Here is a 22,124-nt window from a genome sequence, read left to right on the forward strand (position 1 = left end):
TTAAAAAAAAATGTTTACTATCAATGCAGCAAAAGCTCTTCCAAATCCTGATGTTCCTTGAGGAAAAAGACAAAAAGTCAAACAGAAGGCCTAAGCCTGCAGGACTGTGGTAAAGCCAGACAGCTTCAGTCTTTTGATGTAAAAGCTACTTATTACTCTAGTGAGGAAGGTACACTGGTTTAGAAAACTAATTAAAATTAATTAGAAGTTTCAAACACCTCAAACATAAAATCATGCATTATATAAAATGTACTTTCAAGGTCAATTTAATTTTCAGAACCTAACCAACTAATTCAGCCTCTTAAAAGCCTCTCACAGAAGATATCAATAGCAGAGAAATGGTCTCTGAATTGCAATTTCTGTAGCTTTACAAATAATATTCAGAAATTCAAAAGGCATATCAGATTGCAATGGACACAAAGATAAGTCAAGTACAATTTTATAAGAAAAAAATCAGCTTTACCTACACTATTGTTACGGTCTGCATGTTTGTGCTTCCCGCCCACAACCCAGCCCCAAAATCTTATGCTGAAACCTATTCCCCCATTGTGATAGTATTTGGAGGCGGGCATTTGAGAGATGAGTATGTCATGAGGGCGAAGCTCTCCTAAATGGAGTCAGTGTCCTATAAGAGACCCCAAGGAGATCCTCTGCTTTTCTGCCACGTGACGTTACAATGAGAAGAGAGCTGGTAACGAAGCTGGCGCCTTGATCTTGCTTGCACTTCCGGCCTCTAGAGCCGTGAGAAAGGTTTCTGTTTATAAGCCCCCCAGTCTATACTTTGTTCTAGCAGCCCAAACACACTAAGACAATCACGCTGTACTTGAAAGCAACTCCTGATAAGTAGCTTGATTCTTTAAAATCTAATTTAGTTTACCTTTAAAATGCAAGTGTGATTCAATTTCAAAATGTTCTATTTTAACAACTTCCTTTTTATAAAATGTTTAAAGACAAAGTCAAGCAATGCCATCTACAGGGAAACTTTAGAACAACAGTCCTATTTCTATAACCCACACTTCTTAAAATACAGTAATTATAGTCTGAGTTAATATCGCAATTGGCATCATTTAACAAGGTAACTTTTAAGAAAAAGGTAGCTGTGTAAAAAATCCCACCATCATTCTGGATTAATACTTCTTAAAATAATGAAAAATAACCTAACTTCACTCCCAAGTTCATGAAACTTAAGATTCACAGACCCTTGGTTGTGAACTATACCTGATTGAGATACCACGTTGTGCAATTTCAAAGACCTTTAGTTATAACTGGTATACAGGGGAGACTCAAGTCCTTGGAGACTAGCCTATAACAATTTCATTTTTCCAGCTATTAGACTCCCCTTTCTTCTTGAGTAGCACCATCTTTGCCTTCTTGACCAGGTTCTCCAAATTTTCAGGTAAACAGTCAATTTCTAAATCTCTGTCCTATTTATTTTAAAACCTATTTTGTAGATGATTCCACATCAGATTCAAAGCTCCTTCCTTCCCTATGCAGCATAGGCCCACTCTAATCATGGATGGTTTATTTTTGTATTTCTTCTCCCTTTGCTCCCTTCCCCTTGGGAAATAGAGGCTAGGAGTTCCTTAACACAGCAGTTCTCAATTTAGGCTAAACTCACACCACCTGGAGCCCTTTAATAAAAATCCCATGCCTTTAAATTTAATTGGGACCCAAACATGGCTTTCGTTTGCTTTTAATTTTCCAGGTGATCCCATGTGCAGCCTAGTTTGAGAAACACTGCCTTACAACGGGGCCACCTTAATGGGCTATAACTGCATTCCGATAACTGGCCTGTGGGTTTCATGGTGCACAGTGGCAAACCCCCACTCAACTAGAGGTCCAGAGGTTCATTCCTGAGCTGTCTTCTCACCTGACCCCAGCCCTGGCAGTCCCGGGGGATTGGAGTTGGTTGTATTCTGGTTGATCCCCAGTCCTTGGCATCACACCTCACTCATCTTCTGCACCTGCCTTTGAACTTCTCCATGTTGCTGCTCAAGTCCTCTGCAGGAGCCGGCAGGACCCATCTTTAACACCTCTCTGCCTGATAGTTCTCACCTCTCCAATTTCATTCCCATGCTCTGAAATAAAAACACAGATGTGCTAATCTGCTGGGTAAACTCAACCAGGTGGAGAAAATGTTGGGCTCCTCCTCCTAGAAGCATCCTTAATCTTGAATTGTTCCCTCACGCCTCTCTCCTGTGGTTTCTGAGTGCAGAAGAGAGTCTAAAGGACTCATTAGAGTCCAAAAGCCAAAATCCCATTCCCCAACACTGCATTCCTCAAAGAGACCTCTCCCAGGCCTCTCTGTCTGTGGAATGGTGGGTGGTGATAGGGCAGGTTCTTTGGAACTGGCAGCCCCCAGTAAGCCCTGCAGTGCTCACTGGTCCTACCAAACCAGTGGTTCTCTGGTCTTACAATGTGGAGACTTGGTACCTTTTTCTTTTTTAATTTGAAATTTGGTACTTTTTAATCTCTGCTCTGGCCTTATTCCAGAATAGGAAAAAAAAAAAAAATCCCATGATTTAATGTTACAAACTACTTAAATCTACATTCAGTAACTTAGGTCAGTTCTCCAGAACAGATGGTGATGAATGTATGCAAGTGATGCTTTAAGGTGATAAATTAAGTAAGGGAGTGGGAATAGGACAGGGAAGGGAAGGAGGCACACACAAGTAAAGGGGTGATTCTGGCGAAGCTGTAGAGGCTGACCTCCACCCAACTCCTCCAGAAAATTTTGGAGTGTAAGGTGCACCTATGTGAGGTAAAGGAGCTGGGCTTTCGTAAAGGAATGCCAAGGGGCACTTTAGGCAGAAGACCCAGAGGTAGTGAATATTGGAAGTATAATGAAAAGAAGAGGAGGTTGAAAAGGGATCGAGAATCTGAGTGGATTACTATAGCTGGTCAATGTCAGACTTATTTAAGTTGCACAATGTTATGGAATAGGCTAGAAAGTAGTCATCTGTGCCAAGACTTCACTAATAATAACTGGTGCTATCTGTAACTAACAAAGAATCATGTATTTAGGTTAAACTGTTTGTAAACTGGTTAATGAAATGCTAAGGGCAGTATGAACAAGGTATTCTGAAAAAGAACAGCAAGACAAACTTTAAAGACCAAAGGAAACCTGAAAGAAAGAATGGTTCTTTCACTTGGATCTTTAATTTCTCTAAATAGGGTTTCTTTTTCTTTTTCTGGAAAGCCTGATTTAGATGTTCATTTTCTTCAAAGCTATTTCTGAAACATTCACAAAATCACAGAATCTCAAAAACAATGTTTATTTTAATACATAAAATGTGCCACCTAGCACCAATGCCTACAGGTACCAGAATTCTATCCAGTTAGTATTACTCTTCAAAACTGGTGTAACAAGTCCTTGACAGATCAGTCTGTGAAATGATTATCATTGTAAGATAAAACAGAGAATACATAGAATCAAAACACTTGGTAAATATATATAGAGCCACATTTGTAGTTACTTAAAAACATTTCTCTGTTTCATGTAAACACTGGTGATTTTAGCCATTTTCCTGGAAGATATATGCGACAAAAAGTGCAAGAGCCACCTAAGTGCACAAGCCTGAAACTGGGCTTTTATTCTTGCTCCATTCGCAAACGAAAAAGTTTGTAAAGATACCTTTTCCCCCTCCTGATTTCTTACTTTCATTCCTACCAACTCATTACAGTATAAATTACTATCTAAATCACACAGACATGTATGGTGGAGGAAAAGAATAAAACTTTGGCTAATAGTATACAAAACAGCATTTTCAGGTTTTTGTTTTAAGAACATTTCAATATTAATGCTATCGTAATAACCGCAATGAAGTGGAAGACACATACGATAAAAACCAATGCATAATTACATTAAAATAAAAACCAACTTTTAGATTTGTTTATCTTGAAGACAACTAAATTTTACTAGTTGCAACTTAAACAGAATTACATAGTAATAGATGTCTCTCTTTAGAAACTGGATCAATTCATCTCCAGTTTCCTGACAATAATGCCAAGTCAACCATGCCACTTCACTGTTTACTTCTGGTAGACTTAAGGCAAACCTCAACACCTATCTTTCATTTGAGGAGTGACTGATACACAATTTTCTTTTAAGCAGAACTTGAAGCTGAGCTACAAGTAAACTAAAGTGGATTTCAGGCCCGCTGGCAGACAGGCAGTCAGTAATCATTTTCAAATTGCAGGTAGCCCATGGTGGTTGTCAGTTATATATCGAATCTCTATGGACATGCTGGAAAAATCTGTGAACACAATCTTCCCATGCTGTATTCACATGCTCCATTCATATATTTAGCTTACCCAGGTTGTTAGAGGCTTGGGTAAGGTGACTAAAGATTTCACGACAGAGATTTCTATAAGAAAAAAAAAAAAAAAAGAAAACTTTAAAGATTGATTTCTTATGAAAAATTAAGTATTTATTGGGTACTTAATACTAAGTAATAAATATGCCTAATGCAGCTCAAATGAATAACCATCCATAATTTTAAGAGATGGTTTTCTTGCTGATATCCAAAACAAAGTAACCAAAGAAAAATTAGATACACTGGACATCACCAAAATTAAAAAGCTTTGTGCTTCAAAGGACATACTATCAAGAAAAAGAAAAAAAAAAAAAAAAGACAAACCACAGAACGGGATAACATATTTGAAAGTCACGTATCTGGTAAGGGTCTAGTATCCAGAATAAAGAACAGATACAACTCAACAGTAAGAAGACAACTCTATTTAAAAACAGGGAAAGTATTTCTGTAAAGATATCCAAAAGGCCAATAAATACATGTAAAGACATTCCACATTAGTCATTCAGGAAATGAAAATAAAAACCACAATGAGATATGAATTCACTCTTACTGAGATGGTTACAATCAAAAAGATGGACAATGACAAGCACTGGTGAAGAGATGAAGAAATCACAACCCTCAGCTACCGCCAGTGGGAATATAAAACAGTACAGCAGCTTTGGAGTACAGTTTGGCAAATTCCCCATAAAGTTAAATATGGAGTTCCCATACAACCCAGCAATTCTATTCTAGGTATATACCCAAGAGATTTGAAAACGGAAGTCACACAAAAATTCTTACATGAATATTCACAGCAGTATTCTTCATTATTGCCAAAAAGTGAAAAATGGCTGAAATGTCCAATCACTGATGAATGGATGGATAAGGTATAGTATCAAAGAAATATTAAAACTGTATTTTTCTTATAAAACTACTAAAAGGAGCCAGATACAGGAAGCCACACAGTGTGTGATTCTACTTCTGTGAAGCATTCAGAACAGGCAATCCACAGACAGAGAAGTGACTGGCGGCTGCCAAGGGCTAGGGAGAGGCAGGGGTAGGAAATGACTGCTAATGGGTATGGGGTTTCTTTTTGGGGTGATAAAAAATGTTTAGAACTAAAGTGGTAACGCTTATGCAACTCTGTGAATATACTAAAAACCACTGAACTGTACATTTTAAAAGGGTGAATTTTATGAATTTTGTAAAAAGAAGTAATTCTTTGCCAAAAAAAAAAAAAGCCTTTACATTTAGGAGACACAAAATCTTTAAGCCTCAAAAAAAATTCTACTTTTAAACTACACAACAGCTTGAACTAAAACCAGATTCCTTAAGGCATAAAATATTTTTAAAATTTATCTATCTCCAGCACTATGCCAAATGAAAGCAGATCTGAATTACTAATCCCACCACTTCTTTTTCCTTACAGTTCTAACACTTAGCCTTAATCCCCCAAATTACAAGCTATTTGCTTTTGACTAGAATTCACATAATCAGAAAACTTCATCACTGAGAATTCAATCAAAGCAAAGATAACAGAAACAAGTAGGACTAACTAAATTTAGCATCCTTAATTCATAAACTAGATCATGTCTTGCCTTTTACTGGTCACATATATAAAAGGTGATACAAAATGGATGAAATACAATTCTTCCCCTCTACACGTGCACACTCTAGGCATACAGAGGCAGCTTATATAAAAATGTAATTAATGTTAACAGGTAAAGGAAGGAACAAAAAAGGGGAAATATACATAAATTCTATTTAACTGAGTGCATTTCTACTTACTGGACAGATCTACCTTGTTATACTTTACTTTGGACTATTTGCCAAATGTGAATGGTTGGAGAAAGTTCACAAAAGTCAGAACTGACATTTTAAAACAGAAATGTACAAATAGCTAAGATATTTGCCTGAGGTAATGCCCAATTACAAAGCTCTATTATTTACAGATGGAAAGGATCTTTATCAGAAAAGCCTGTTTTTGTTTTTGGTTTTTTAGAGGGAGAATCCAAGGCCAGGTAGATTAAATGATCTGAACATTGAGAGTGCCTGAGCCCAGGGAGTCATCAGAAGTATTTCCCCACATCAAAATCAGCATCTGCATCACACATTAGCCCAGAGACAGTGCCCAGCTAATGAGATCTCCTCAGAGGACAAAGAGCTGGGAATGTATTTACCGATTTTTTCTTTCTGATGTATAAAATATGAATATCCTCGCTTCGATATTCTTCATCATGTTTCTCCAAAGGAATTTTTTCAAAGTCAAAGTCTAGCTGGAGGAGCTATAAATTTAAAAGAGATATACTGTAAATTCCATAACATGAAGTTTCCTGTGGTGACAGAAGTCAGAATGACAGTTAACTTTGGAGGAGTACCGACTAGAAAGGGCACATGGGAGCATTCCGAGATCCTGAAAGTATTCTGTATCTTGAGGTAATGGTGGTTGCCTGGGTGTATACATATGAAAAATTGAGTTGAGAACTTGATACATATGCATTTTTACATGTGCTGACTCAAGTTAAACTGTTTAACAATATAGAATTTTCAATTACAGTCTCAAAAGTTAAATTCTTTACTTTCAAGAAAAACATGAAAATAAAAACAATTTTAGCACGTATCTGAGGCAGAGTCATGTATTTGCATTCTTATTTAAGCAAAGCAGTCCTTTCAGTGGATAAATTGCAGGACTATGGAGATGTACCCTCAGGAGGAGTCACTTTGTAATGTGATGGATTTTTGCCCATCAAAAGGGTTTGGATGACCACTGGGGGAAGATGGGTGAAAGATACATGGGGCTCTAAGTACTACTTTTACAACTTCTTATAAGTCTTTATTTCAAAATAAAAAGTGAAAAACAAAAACAAAAAATACCCCCCAAAGTAGATAGGACACCTTGGTTGAAAGCTTTTATAAAAATGTAGAGAAAAACACAGAGGTAAAAACATATCACATATGTTTCTCTGATGTACTTTCCAAAAGTACTACATACATCATTAATACATTCCCAAAAGCCAGCATCATGTTTAATAAAGAAGCATGGAAAACTTTCCCAGAAAAGACAAGGATGTCACCATTATTATTTTGGGTTGTTTTGTAGATACTAGATTGACTAATTAGAAAAGAAAAAGTAACAAAGGATTAGAAAAGATGCAAAAGGTTCGGGGAGAAGCTTAGTAGAATGGTGGGCAACGAAGGATACTCTCCTTGGATTCATACAAGTGGAATGTGTTCCCCACTCAAAATTACCTTAATATACTTGAACATACAGTCACATAAAGCCTCGCTGAAATCATGTAAAGCACAACAAAAACAGATCTAGTACTTACCTCAAAATATTTTTTCTCGATTTCTGGATTTTTTCCCATTGTTCGTTGTTCATAACAACATATAATACAAGTCTCAAATCCACTAAGATCTTTTAGAGTTTTCAACAATGGCTCCAAAGACTGTTCAAAACAGAATATCACTTTTACTTATGATTTTTAAAAATTTTAATATTTACTATAAAATGGGAATAGGGGAAGTGGAGAGTAACTATAACTCCCCTCCAATTTATCCATCTTTGAGTCAATCAACAAAGTACAAGTGGTTAAAGCTCTGTAACTAATGACTGGTAAACTCCTCTTCACTAATCAACCACTGTATTGATTTCAGTTTCCAAAAGACTCAAATGACTGTATTTTGGAGTTTCCATGAGAAAACAAATGAAATGACCTCATCCTTAAAAAATTAATTTTAATCTATTTTAAGTTGGGATATACCCACAAAAGTGAGTCTGACCCTAACTTGAATTTAAGCTAGTTCAATGTTTGTTATTTTAAAAACGCAATGCCCACAATATTATACAAACTGCCATTTAAAAAAATACCATTCTGGGGGCACCTGAGTGGCTCAGTGGGTTAAAGCCTCTGCCTTTGGCTCAGGTCATGATCTCAAGGGTCCTGGGATTGAGCCCCGAATCAGGCTCTCTGCTTGGCAGGGAGCCTGCTTCCCCTCTCTGTCTCAGCCTGCCTCTCTGCCTACTTGTGATCTCTGTCTGTCAAATAAATAAATAAAATTAAAAAAAAAAAAGTACCATTCTGAATCAATCTTTCCACAGAACAAAGAATTCTTTACAATGCAACTTAATTCTCAATGTCATGGTTAACATGTTCACTAGGAAGAGCTTACAAAAAACCTTAAGCTTTTTATAACAGATCCAAACGGCAAAATCTTTAAAATAGTACAGAAGTCTCTAGTAAAATGCACATAACACTTCTGTCAACATATTTTACAGGTCTATGTTTATCACCAGTATATGTATATAGTTCTGGTAACCTTTATGTTCTTTACTGTGTCATCAACTATAGGACAAATATCTTGCATTCAGAAATGTTAAAATGTGAAGAAACGTGAACTTTGGAATCCACAAATTATGGTATAAATTCTAAAGATAGACACTTCACTCAATGAATACTCACCTCTTCATAGTATATGCAGTCGGCCATCAGGATATAGTCTGGCGGAGAAGGAAAGTCTTCTATTTCTTCCCCCCTTAAAAATATCAACCAAAATATTTAATTGTTGCTTTAATAATTTAAAACACTGTTTTATAAACAAGTTCTGGAAAGTCCCCTTCGTATTAACTATGGTTGTAGTGAAACGCAATTTAAAGCAAAATAGAATCGTTATCTTAAAACAAGCTGAAAGGCCATACAAACCATTTCAGTACCTTGGCTTGAACAGAACCAGTGACAAGATGCTTGTTCATATTAATATTCATCTTCAGCAAGTCCTGCAATTCCTCAAGATCTGTGACCACAACATCAGCCCTATAAAATAACGTGGACTGAAGTGTAGGCACAAGCGTGGTAACCCAGGAATCCGGATTTCCCTAACAAAGCAGCCCCCCCACCCCTCCTGCCAGCTCTTACCCGAGGGTAGCAGCCATGAGCCCTACGGCCCCAGTGCCGGAGCCCAGCTCCAGCACGGACCGCCGGCTCAGAGAGTGGGCCCCATCCCCGGAAAACCCTGGCGTTTCTAGGTACTTAGAAAGGACAATGGCAGCGTCCCAAACAACGCAGCCCACGCCGCCGGAGCCATACTGCTGCAGTCGTAACACCGTGCCATCTCGCTTTTCCAAAACTCGAACAAAGTTCCGCAGTGGGTCTTCCGCGGACTCCAGAGTAGCCGCCATCGCTGCCCGGCAACAAGATGTGGCGCGTGCAGTGACGTCACAGCCACATGCACCGCCCCAAGACCGGCCTGAAGAGGGCCCGGCGCCTCCTAGTGGCGAAGTTGACACCATTGCGCGTGCGCAAAAGTACAAGGCCAAGAAGACAGCATTACCTGGGCGTGGTCGAGCACCAGGCCACCCGCTTCTTGGTGTTGGTCAGGCTCACTCCTCTAAATTATAAGCCTGGCTTTACAAACGGGCAGTTTAATTCACTCTTCCAGACAAAGCTAATATTGTCACCTCTTTAAAAAACAAAGGCAAACTCAAGACTTTTTACCTGGAGACCAATTTCACTCGGTAGTTACCGGCCTTAAATCCAGGCAGCTTCCAAGGTCCTACCAGGGAGGCTGCAATCCTCTTTTATCAAGGGTTTCCTACCATGCTCCTAATTCTTCATCTGAATGCATAGAAATGGTTGCTGGAAGCTTGCTGATTGCGTTTTAACAGTTAAGACAAAGTTATCCTAATAAAATTTATATCACTTAAATTCCTTGGGATTATGTAAATTGCACAAATATTGAAAATAATGTGGTTGTATGTATTTACACAGAACTCAACAATATCTCCACTTGTTCCTTATTAATGAAAACACGTATTTAAAAGTCTTTTAAAAATTAGGACTGGGGTGATTTATTAATCTTGTTAAGAACTCTGATACAAAGCACAGTAAAAGGCCACAGACCAGTAAATAAACAACGTGGCTTCTGGTTACAACTGCTGCTACAGCACTATCAGCAAAACACGCTTTTTCATCACTTTGAACCCAGGAGTCCAAATGGCAAATAAAACTTTTACTCGCTTCTCTGAATAAAAAGTTTAATAAAGTTTTAAGTACGTTTGTTTGCTGATTTAAATGTTACCAATCTAAAAAAAATTTTTTTTTTAATTTTAGTTAACATGAGATTTATAGAGAAAGTTGCTAGGTGTTGAGGGCAAGGCAGTTGGTTCCTATGCCATAAGAAAGTTTCCTCTGAATTTCTGAATTAGTAAAGTAGCAGACTGTAGTATAGGCCTTGAGTCACTTAAATTTACATAGGTTATTAGCATTATTTTTAAATATACATTATAAACAAAACTGTACATACATGGCATATTAATTAACTTTGTTTTCCAAAACAATAAGCAACTCATTAGCTAAAGACACCATAGTGCGCAAAAACAAAAGGCACATCTGAATGAGATACATGCCCTTTTTCCCTCTATGATTGGGTTAGGTAGTCTGTATACATTTTGACAAAATAATAAACATTTACAGTGCATTCTATTATTTTCATTCTATTTTCCATTTTTGTCTTCAGCAGCAAATTCTGGCATTTAAGACATGGCATTAAAGAGTTTAAGAACAGTGGGTGTTTTTCACAATTCTCCTAATTGTGTAATGTAAAAACTAGAAGTAAAAACTAGAAGATGGTCAAAGAGTTTTAAAAATCAGTAATACCATACACCCCCTATATTTGTGTAAATTCATTGCCTTAAAAAGGCATCTATTACCCAAATTTGAAAAATTCCACAAATGCACTATCCCCTTTCAGTGCAATCAATGTCACTTTAAACCATATTTTAGCAGAGTCTACAGTGCAAATATAAATTCTTTATACTGGCCTTTTGGCAGCACTGAGGATCCAAGACAAGGCAATGCTACTGATCACCTGAGGATAATGATAAAGGACTTTTGTTATTTTTATTTTACCAATTTTTAAAAGCTTATTTGATCAGTAGCATTTCTGTAAGAGCATTATTTGTAAAAAGTACTAAAATACTATGACTTTTTTGAATAAATTAAAAAAAAACCCTTTACAAATACCATTCCAGTGTCAATGACTACATATGGCTAAGGTCATTGAGGAGTTTCCGCATTTTCTAGCAAAGGCAGTCTGTATGACGGAGGGTGCGAAAGCTCCCGTTTATAAGTCTTTGGTGGCAGTTTTGGTAGGTGGGGGCTTGAATTCTGCCTTGGTGGAACAGGGGGAGCTTGAGGATGAGCAAGGTTGTTGTGACTAGAACTGAGCACGTAGCATCGACGTGGTACTCTCGGAGAGGGTGTGCTAGGAGGAGTATTTGGCGAATTTGGACAGGTACTAACGTCTCTGAACCAGTCTGGATCTCTGTGAAGATGTCCTAGTGGAGGTGGCTGAAGATTAAACGGACAGTTTATGAAGTGTTCTGGAGGCCGAAGGGGAACTGGTGGAGGGGTATCAGGAAGAGGATCTCTTGGCGGCGGTGGAGGTGGACTATGCAGAGGTCCATCAAATGTACCAGCAGGAGCAGGAACTCTGGGTTTTACCTTTGGAGGAGGAGGCTGTCTTGGTGGAATAGCAGGGGGGTCATCGTCAGACTTCATATTTCCCTAAAAAAAAAAAAAATTAAATCACACCTCCATTCTCCTGAAAAATCTGTTAAGCTTTAAAAGACTGAAAAATTCTTGTTTAGTTAAATCCAAGAGCTCAAAATAGGTTAATCTGATTTAATGATCAGATTCATGAGTAAAATACTCCCCATTTAATTTGGTGCCTAGTTTAATATTTTTATATATAAGATATTTTAATTGAAATCTTAGAACATAAAGCCTCAGGTTATCTTGCTTTATACACCTTTCAAAAATTTACACATTTTAACTATAATAGGCAAGTGAGTGAAAGGAATACATAGATTTGTACACATTAAAGGACACGATGTCAAGGGAACTCGATGTCCAGCTTCTGCTTTCTGGCCATCTACTACTTCTTTCCCCAGTGAGGCTTACTGTGGTGGTTCTCAAAGTGTGATCCAGGGACCAGCAGCATCTGGTACTAGTAGGGAACTTGTTTAAAAAATGCAGATTCCTGGGTCCCACCCTAGACCTACTGAATGGGAAACTCCACAATCTGGTTTTAACAAGCCTCCCAGGTAATTCTGATGCAGCCTAAAGTTTGCAAAGTACTGGTTTAAAATTTGAAGAATGCTTTGAATACTAAAGTTTTTCCCTTTTCTACCAGAAAGGAAACATGCTTCTGAGTATCTGTGAATCTGCCCAGTCTCTTTTTAGAAAAAAATATTAACGAGAAATAAGCAGGTAAAGTATTTTTCAAAAAAAAATGTTTAAAAATTATAAAGGTAGCCAAATTATAATTGACAGACTATTATAAGAACAAGAATTATTTTGAAGATTCACAACTTGGAATAAGTTGAGTAAGTTAAGGAAACCTAAGTCCTGTTGACTACCTTGGAATTTGAAGCATCATGATCAAACTTTTTTCGAGGAGGAAGAGGCGGAGGAATCAGTGGCTCTTCACTTAGTTTGTGTAAACTACCACATGAACTGAAGAAAGACTCTGGGGGTAAAAAAGATTAGTTTAACCACAATTCACAGTGCAAATCACAAGACTTTATTTCAATCTGTTACCACCTCTGCTATAGCAAATGTCAGACTGTACTGTAGTTAACTGTTGGTTTACCTATACTCTCCACTGAACTGTAAGCTTTTTGAGGGCAGTGTGTATTTATTTTTGTATCCCTAGCACTAGCACAGTGGTATTGCCTGGCATATGGCAGATATTATAGCTACACGAAAACATACAATTTAAATAAGATTCATAATGAGATTCTGTTTCCTGAAAAACCTTTTTAAATCTAAAACACACAAAGCAAACAAATGTATATAAACTGTAGTAACTTCCAGAGAAAGATCATACATAATCAGAGACCTTGTGGTTTTTCTTTTTTTAAAGATTTATTTATTTGTCAGAGAGAGAGTGAGCGAGCGAGCACAGGCAGAGGCAGAGGGAGAAGTAGGCTCCCTGCCGAGCAAGGAGCTCGATGTGGGACTTTATCCCAGGACACTGGGATCATAACCTGAGCCGAAGGCAGCTGCTTAACCAACTGAGCCACCCAATCTATAACCTATAGTTACGGACCAATTCTACTTGTTGACCAACACTCGTAATAAAAGTAGTGACCATGTCTTGTTTATCATTATATTAAGACTGGGTTCACAGAAACTAGTTGGGAAAGTTGATGAGTTTAATTTTAAACACATGGAGTGTCAACTCCTTATGTGATATCCAAGTAAAGATGTCAATCTTATTACTCCATGTAAAAGACTGCTGTCCCGATCTTGTGCCTCTGCAGTCACCTCATGGGTCCTGTCAGCTCAAGTATGCCGATGGGGTGTTAGCAGATGGTGTGTGGGTCTAGACTGAGCACTATCTGCTGTAGATATATTCCTTTTGCCTGACCAGCATCTTTTGCCCTTTCGGAGCAAACTACTCTTGGTGACAGTGATTCTATCCCATGTGGCTTAATCAGCCAGTTTGGACCAGTGCACCCCAACTCCAGTCAGACAAATAACAAGTGCTGGTGAGGATGTGAAAAAAAGGGAACCCTCATATACTGTTGCTGGGAATGTAAATTGGTGCACCCACGGTGGAAAACAATATGGAGTTTCCTCAAAAAAATAAAAAAATAGGAATACCATATGATCTTGTAATTCCACTACTATTTACCCAAAGAAAACTAAAACACTAATTCAAAAAGATGTATGCACCCCTACTGTCACTGCAGCATTATTTACAATAGCCGAGAAATGCAAGCAACCCAAGTGTTCACCAACAGATGAAGGAATAAAGAAGATATTGTCATCTGCAACTATATGGATGGACCTAAAGGGTATTAGGCTAGATGGTATAAGTCAAAGAAAGACAAATACCATATGATTTCACTTATATGTGAATTCTGAACAACAAAACAAAACAAAAAGAAACAGACTCATAAATACAGAGAACAAACTGGTGGCTGCCAGAGTGGAGGAGGATAAGGGACAGGTGAAATGGGTGAAGGGGATTAAGAGGCACAAACTTCTAGTTATAAAGTAAGTCAGAGAAATAAAAGGTACAGCATAGGGAGTATAGTCGATAATATTGTAATAATATATGTGACACAGAGTGACTACACTTTGGTGAACACTGAGTAATGGAGAGCACTGTCCAATCACTGTGTTGTACATCTAAAACTAATATAACATTGTATGTCAACTGTACTTCAGTAAAAATACTTTTTAAAAAAATTTATTTTTTTAAAAGAAAGTTCTATGCCCAACGTGGGGCTTGAACTCATGACCCTAAGATCAAGAGTCACGTGCTCTATTCACCAAGCCAGCCAGGCACCACAATAATAAATACTTTTTAAAAAGTAAAAAAGAAAAGGGGCGCCTGGGTGGCTCAGTGGGTTAAGGCCTCTGCCTTCGGCTCAGGTCATGATCTCAGGATCCTGGGATCGAGCCCTGCATCGGGCTCTCTGCTCCGCAGGGAGCCTGCATCCTCCTCTCTCTCTCTCTCTCTCTCTGCTTCTCTGCCTATTTGTGATCTCTGTCTGTCAAAATAAATCAATAAAAGCTTTAAAAAAAAAAAGTAAAAAAGAAAAAAAAAGAAGTGGGCATAGGACTCACTTCTCACCTTCTTAACATGATCAGATTTTTATCTACTTTTCTTTCATGCATGCAGCCCTTGCTTTTGCTTAGGGGAAAGCTGACCTTATCCCATAGCTCCAAAGATGGGGCCTGACTAGACCAGGTCAATCACCGTAATCCATTCCTACAGCCAGAGTGACGGATGTAGCTGTAGGCATGTGACCTAGTTCAGACCACTGAAATGTGAAAGACCTGCTAGGGGCTACTGAAAAGAAAGTTCCCTGCCCTTCTGGAAAGGCACTCTGCCAGTCTGTGTCTGTACCTTTCTCTTTCCTTTTTACCTAACTGAACAAAAAAGCACACAACCATTATTGCTCCTGCCACCACTCTTATGACTTTGAGGGAAAACAGCCTTAGGTAACACTGATAATTTGGACAAAACACTGAAGAGTTGAAAAGAAACCTGGTCTTTGATAACATCACTGAGCCACTGATTTCAACAAGTCTTAAAGCGGCCTTCCTCTAGACTTCCAACTATGTGAGTCAGAATGCTTTTTGTTGCTTAAGTCAGACTTAGGTGGGTCTTCTCTTCCTTACAGAAATACACACTCATGGAAGCAGAAATATCTGAATGATGGTGGAAAAGCTGTGAGACTTTGAATACAGGTCCGACCGACAGTTGACCATTTAACCACTATGTTCTATTTCTCCATAGCAGGCACTCAATAACCCTTGATGAAGTGTGAACTCAATTTTATTTTCTATCAAGAGCACCCCCTATAAGATCAGTTTTTGTGAGCATTTTAAATAGCTTCAATGTTCCAAACTAATGAATAGAAAAAATTACCAAGTGTCTTCTGTAATGTTAGTCAGCTATGTAAGTGACTTCCAATTTTTTGACATCCATCCATCTGTTTTTCCAAGAAATACTTATTGCATAACTGCTATAGTGTCAGGTGCTATTCTAGGCACTAGAGTAATGTAGTAGTGAATAACAACAGGCAAAAATTCATGTCCTTAAGGAGCTTACAGTCTAGGTTAGGGAGAGAGAATGGATATGATAATTAAGTAAAAGTATTATGGCTATAAATTAGGAGAAGAAATATTAGGTAGGGAAGGTGGATACAGAGAGAGAGGAGGGGAGCAATTTTAAATAGGATGGCTAGGGAAGACCTCACTCAGGTAATACTAGGCAAAAACCTAAAGGAGGTAAGGGATCCTACAGTGAGGCCAAACAGGTGAAGAGCATCCTAAGCAGAAGGAATGCCAAAGCAGAAGTCTTGATGTGGAAATGTGTCTGTTGTGTGCAGGAGGCAGAGAAGCTAGAGCAGAGTGAGTGATGGGAGAATAATAGGTGATGAGGTCTGACATATCAGAAGAGGCTAAAATGCATAGAACCCCTGGGCCCATTCAAATAACTTTGGTGGGGCACCTGGGTGGCTCAGGGGGTTAAAGCCTTTGCCTTCGACTCAGATCATGACCCCAGGGTTCTGGGATCGAGCCCTGCAACAGGCTCTCTGCTCAGTGGGGAGCCTGCTTCTCCCCTCCCCCACCACCCCGGCCTGTCTCTCTGCCTACTTGTGATCTCTGTCAAATAAATAAATAAAAAATCTTTAAAAAAATAATAAAAGAACTTTGGTTTTTACTTTGAGATAGCCACTGGAGAGCTTCAAGCACTGGTGAGAAAGGTCTAACTTACATTCTTCTTCTTCTTCTTCTTTTTTTTTTTTGGTCTAACCTACATTCTAAAAGGTCCTGGCTGCTATCCTGAAAACAGACTATGGGGAAGACGAGAAGTTAGGCTGCTACTAAAATAAACCAGGTAAGAGATATGGTGGCTTGGATCAAGGTGACAGCAGTAGAGATGGTGAGAAATAGATTCTGGATATATTTTGAGGGTAAACAAGATTTGGTGATGAATCACATTTGGGGTATGAGAAAAAGAGAGAAGTAAAAGATAACTCTAATATTTTTAGCCTAAGCAACTGAATGCAGTTTAGTACTGGGATGAGGAGGCAGTGGGAAGAACAACTTTGGAGGGGATGAAAACAAGCACAGTTTTGGAGAAGTTAAGTTTGAGATTCCTGTTCAGTATCTAAATGGAGATGTCGAATAGGCCACTGAGTATATGGGTCAAAAGGTCAAGAGAGAGGTCCTAGGTAGAGACAAAATTTGGGGAATTATCATTATACAGATAATATAAGACTTGATGGGTCAACCAAGTGAGTGAGAAGAGGTCCAGGGACTGAATCTTGCGGACTTCCAATATTTATAGGTTGGGAATACGAAGAAAAATAAGCAAGAGAGACTAGGGAGCTGAAAGTATAGTTAGAAAAACCAAGAGTGGGATGAACAACATGATCTTCATGTATGTGACTTCTTCCCCATATTGGTCTTTTATATAAATAAAGGCAGAGGCTTCGTCTTTTTTTGTTTCCACTGAATCTATAATACCTACCAGGGTAGCTTGTACAAAGTAAGTATTCAATTTCCTATTTAATAAGACCAAAGGGTGTGAACATTTTTATGATTTGACATGTTGTTTACAGATTCTTTCCAAAAGGGGTCATACTAATACACCAACTTACAAGGGATAAGTAATGTATGAGAGTAACTTTTAACATAGGCTTGCTCATACTTTGATGTGAATGGTATATTCATGTCCATTGTTAATGGAGTCTTGCTGTTTCTCCCATTGTTATGTGAGCATTTTTCATACATACTATGTTCTTTCTTTCAGGATTTGTTTTAGAAGCGTCAGAATTTTATGCAATTATTCTCAACATTTTCCATTAAATTTCAAAATAAAATTTTCCTTATCATATGGAAAATGTATTTAACTGCCATCCAAAATAATGTCTAGAACTCCTGGTTCTAAAATTGCTTGGTGTTATGGGTTGAACTGTGTCTCCCCGAAAAGATACGCTGAAGTGCTAACCCCAGTACCTGTCAGTGACTTGACTTAGAAAGAACGACTTTATTTACAAGAAGTCTTTACAGATATGTAATCATGTTAGGACGAAAATGGGCCCTAAACCAGTATGACAGAGGTCTTTAGAAGGAGAGAAGACGGGACAAAGAAACATGCAGAGGGAAGATGGTCATATGACAACAGAGGCAGAGACTGAGATGATGCATCCATAAACCAAAGGAGGTCAAAGATTGTCAGCGAAGGCCAGAAGCTAGAAGAGGCAAAGAAAGATTCTCTCTTACATGTTGCAGAAGGAGCAAGGCCCTGCCAACACCTTGATTTGGGGCCTTACAGCCTCCAGAATTGTGCTTTTCTAAGCCACTCAGTCTGGGGTACTTTGTTAGAGCAGCGCTAGAAAAAACTAATATATATAGTAAAAACATTTCCACCACAGAACAACAAGGAAAATAAGAAACAGACTTCAGTGAAGCCAGGAAACACTGAACCCTGAAGCTTCAATACAAGAAGGTGAACTACAAAGTATATAAAGGAGACAAACGGAGAAGATGAAACCCAAATGTCTACAGTTAGTGATACTGACAAACAGTTCTTAATGTGCCCCCAAAGAATGAAAGGAGGGATCAGGAGTTAAAGGCACTTGGTATAATGGAAGACATGGGCATGAAAACAGAAGACTTGATTAAATCTATATAAGGAGTAATTAAAACCCTGTGGGAGATTGGAGGTTTTATTTTCTGGTGAATCTAAACATCAGACTGGGGCCACCAGACTGTGCTGAAAACACAGATTTTCATACTAAATGTTCACACCACCCAGGCAGAAGATTCAAACAACTTTCTTTCGAAAAGTTAACAGTCCTATAAAAGAGGCCTCATAGATTCTGATGTTTGGGGATTTCCTAAGTAAAAAACTTCTCATTATTCTATTACTCTAAAGTGAAACCTACATGCCAACAAGCTCTGCCCATGGATACAGCATTTCTTATCAGTTTATACTGCCTCACTCTAAAATATGGGAAGCTAAGGATACCAGACAAGAAAGGAAAAATTCTGATATGAAAGACAAGAGACAAAACTAACAGATGCAACTCAGAAAGGAAATAAAACCAGAAATAATTTCTTTCAAAACCACTATTATATCCTATGGGAGATAAGACAGTGAATCCATGAAACCAGAATAATAGGATGGTATAAAAATGGTATGAACAGAAGAAACTAAAAAGAATTTTTTGGAAATTCAAAATCATGATAGATGAAAAAAAAAAAAAGAATTAGAAGATGAAATGAGGAAATCTTGCAGAAAACAGAACAAGAAAATAAAGAGATAGACAAAAGACGAAACTGGAGGCTCAAACTAGGATATATGATATAGAAAAGGAACTCAAAAAGCAAGTCAGAGAATATGTTTGGGAGGAAATTATTAATAAAACAATATAAGGAATATTTTCTAGAACTCAAAGACATGAATCTCTAAATTTAAAGGGCTAAATAAGGGAGCCTGAGTGGCTCAGTTGGTTAAGTGACTGCCTTTGGCTCAGGTCATAATCCTGGAATCCCGGGATCAAGTCCCACATTGGGCTCCCTACTCAGCAGGGAGTCTGCTTCTCCCGCTGAACTCTCTCCTCTCATGCTCTCTCTCTCTCAAATAAGTAAATAAAATCTTTAAAGGGCTAAATAAGTAGATAGAAAAGTGAAAGGAAAAAAATGACTCATACTAAAGCAGATCACTGCAAATGTATAGATCATCAGTAATAAAGAGAAGATTCTGGGGCGCCTGGGTGGCTCAGTGGGTTAAAGCCTCTGCCTTCGGCTCAGGTCGTGGTCCCAGGGTCCTGGGATAGAGCCCCACATCGGGCTCTCTGCTCAGCAGGGAGCCTGCTTTCTCTTCTCTCTCTCTGCCTGCCTCTCTGCCTACTTGTGATCTCTGTCTGTCAAATAAATAAATAAAATCTTTAAAAAAATAAATAAAATAAAGAGAAGATTCTGAAACTTTCTTGAATATACTATGGCAGAGACTTCTAACTGTCCCCCAGTATACCTACCCTTTTCTTCCTTTTAGTAATAGGATCCATGTATTTTAGCAAGACAAAAGGCTGCCTAGCTACAGACAACATCTCTCAGCCTCCCTTGTAGCTAAAGTTTTGACCAATGGAATGAGAGCAGAAGTAATGTGAGCAAGTCCCACATCATGTTTTTCTTTTCTTATCTTTTTTAAAGATTTTAATTTATTTGAGAGAAAGAGAGAGAGAGAGAGAGCAAGCACAAGCAGGGGGAGGGTCAGAGGGAGAGGGAGAAGCAACTTCCCCCCTGAGCAGGAAGTCTGACTTGGGTCTTCATCCCAGACCGAAATCATGACCTGAGTAGAAGGCAGATGCCCAACCAGAGGAGCCACCAAGGTGCCCTGCAGATCATGTTTTTCTAATAAAACCCATTGACCTTCACTTTCCTGCTGGCTGGACAATGGTAACAAGTGAAGCAGATGCTTAAAACTCAAGAGATGGAAGCCCCATTTTGAGATTCTTGAATTGCCCTGCTAGCTTGTAAAACAGAGGTGTCTCCTTGCTCTGGCTATTGTGAGAAATAGAATTCTATTTCATTTAAGGTTCTGTATTTTTGGGTCCCTTTGGTACAGAAAGTATACTCTAGTTTTAAAAAAAGGATTGAAACTACAAGGTCATTGACAGAGGATTTCTATTTTGTTCAGTGCCATATTTCTTGTACCTAGAATAGTGCCTGCACGTATGAGACATTTAAAAACTATGCATGAACAATTTATGAGTGAATGACACTGGACTTCTAAACAGCAAGTATGAAAGCAAGAAGACCATTGGAAAATACCTTCAAAATTCTTAGTAAAAAGGATTTATAATTCTATATCCAGTCAAACTATTAACAATTAAATACATTTTCAGAAATACAAAAGCTTAAAAACTTTTATATGTTTATCCTTTCTCACATAGCTACTGGAGAATGTGCCTCTACCAAAATAAGGGAGCATATCAAGAAAGGAGACAAGGGTGGCGCCTGGGTCGCTCAGTGGGTTAAGGCCTCTGCCTTCAGCTCAGGTCATGATCCCAGGGTCCTGGGATCGAGCCCCACATCGGGCTCTCTGCTCTACAGGGAGCCTGCTTCTTCCTCTCTCTCTCTCTCTGCCTGCCTCTCTGCCTACTTGTGATCTCTGTCTGTCAAATAAATAAAATCTTTAAAAAAAAAAAGAAAGAAAGAAAGAAAGGAGACAAGGAATACAAAAAAACAAGGATCCAAACACAGGAAAGAGGTGAAGGAATTTCTAGGATGACAACAAAAGAAAGTTCTAGGATGACAGCTGGTTGAGAGGCCAAGAGAGCAACCAGTCTAAACTGGAGCAGAACCACAGGGCACCAGGAAGGAAGTTTCCAAGTTAAACAGCAAAACAAAAATCCTGACAACTGTCCTGAGTGGTCTGACCTTATGGAAAACCGCTGAGAAAGGGTGTGAGAAGACTGAGCAATAGATGTTTGAAAAACCAACCAACAAACAAAAACACCTAAGCATTAAAGACTTTCTCATTAACTTCATGAAACAGAGCTGTACAAGAAAGGAAACATAATCATACTATACAATACTTGACTTAATAGTGAGTAATATTTTCCCAAAATGTGACAAGTATATTAGGCAGAATCAAGGGCAGAATTCTCATTTACTGTAATAGCAAATCAGTAAAAACTGTCTAAAATTAATGATTCAAAAGAGAGAAAAGAACACAAACACCATTTAAAAATGTGGAAGTGTCACTAGGGAACAAGAAAAGATGTGGGGAGACATGGGGTAGGGAACTGCTATCAATTTCATTTTCAGTGTTAAGCACTATTAGCCTTTTAAACTGTATGCACATATCACTTTGATAAAAATTTAAATATTAAAATACAGAATTATAAACATTTAAAAGACTAACCTTACTTTTCTCATTAGACAGGAACTCTCATGCTACTACCTAAATTATATACACTTTAATGTGATAGAAGCAGAAGTCATCCAGATTGGGGAAATTATTCCTGAAGCTTCTCTGTACCTTTTTGGGTGGTGGTGGTGGTAGTTGTTGTTTTTAAAGATTTTACTTAATTATTTGAGAGAGTGAGAAAGAGAGCCCACAAGCCTGGGAGTGTGTGGGGGGTGGGGGAAGGGAGAGAAAGAAGCAGACTCCTCGCTGAGCAGGGAGCCCGACACTTGGCTTGTTCCCAGGACCCTAAATCATGATCTGAGCAGAGGGCAGACGTTTAACAAACTGAATCACCCAGGTGCCCCTGCGTTGTTTTAA

General features: G+C 38.4%; 2 protein-coding genes across 4 annotated transcripts in view; both read right to left on the reverse strand.

Annotated features, from left to right (window-relative positions):
• Positions 1-3,259: 3,259 nt before the first annotated feature.
• LOC111161182 (valosin containing protein lysine methyltransferase) lies at positions 3,260-9,506 on the reverse strand. The gene is made up of 6 exons (XM_022524743.1): positions 9,212-9,506; positions 8,999-9,109; positions 8,759-8,831; positions 7,625-7,744; positions 6,476-6,580; positions 3,260-4,367 (listed from the first exon to the last, which is right to left on the reverse strand). Exons 1-6 carry the CDS (start codon positions 9,472-9,474, stop codon positions 4,353-4,355), a joined length of 687 nt encoding a protein of 228 aa, XP_022380451.1. The 5' UTR covers positions 9,475-9,506; the 3' UTR covers positions 3,260-4,352.
• Positions 9,507-10,122: 616 nt separating this feature from the next.
• The window catches only part of LOC111160889 (SOS Ras/Rho guanine nucleotide exchange factor 2), a 79,001-nt gene continuing 66,999 nt past the window's right edge, over positions 10,123-22,124 (reverse strand). For all 3 annotated transcript variants that reach the window (XM_022524291.1, XM_022524295.1, XM_022524288.1), the window contains 2 exons: positions 12,715-12,824; positions 10,123-11,860 (listed from right to left, as the gene is read on the reverse strand). In XM_022524291.1, the coding sequence (XP_022379999.1) occupies positions 11,351-11,860; positions 12,715-12,824 (620 nt within the window). In that variant the 3' untranslated portion in view covers positions 10,123-11,350. The remainder of the gene's footprint in view (positions 11,861-12,714; positions 12,825-22,124) is intronic.

The sequence above is a fragment of the Enhydra lutris genome, unplaced genomic scaffold (assembly GCF_002288905.1).
Source record: "Enhydra lutris kenyoni isolate GAN:26980312 unplaced genomic scaffold, ASM228890v2 scaffoldscaffold4, whole genome shotgun sequence".
Classification (NCBI taxonomy): domain Eukaryota; kingdom Metazoa; phylum Chordata; class Mammalia; order Carnivora; family Mustelidae; genus Enhydra; species Enhydra lutris.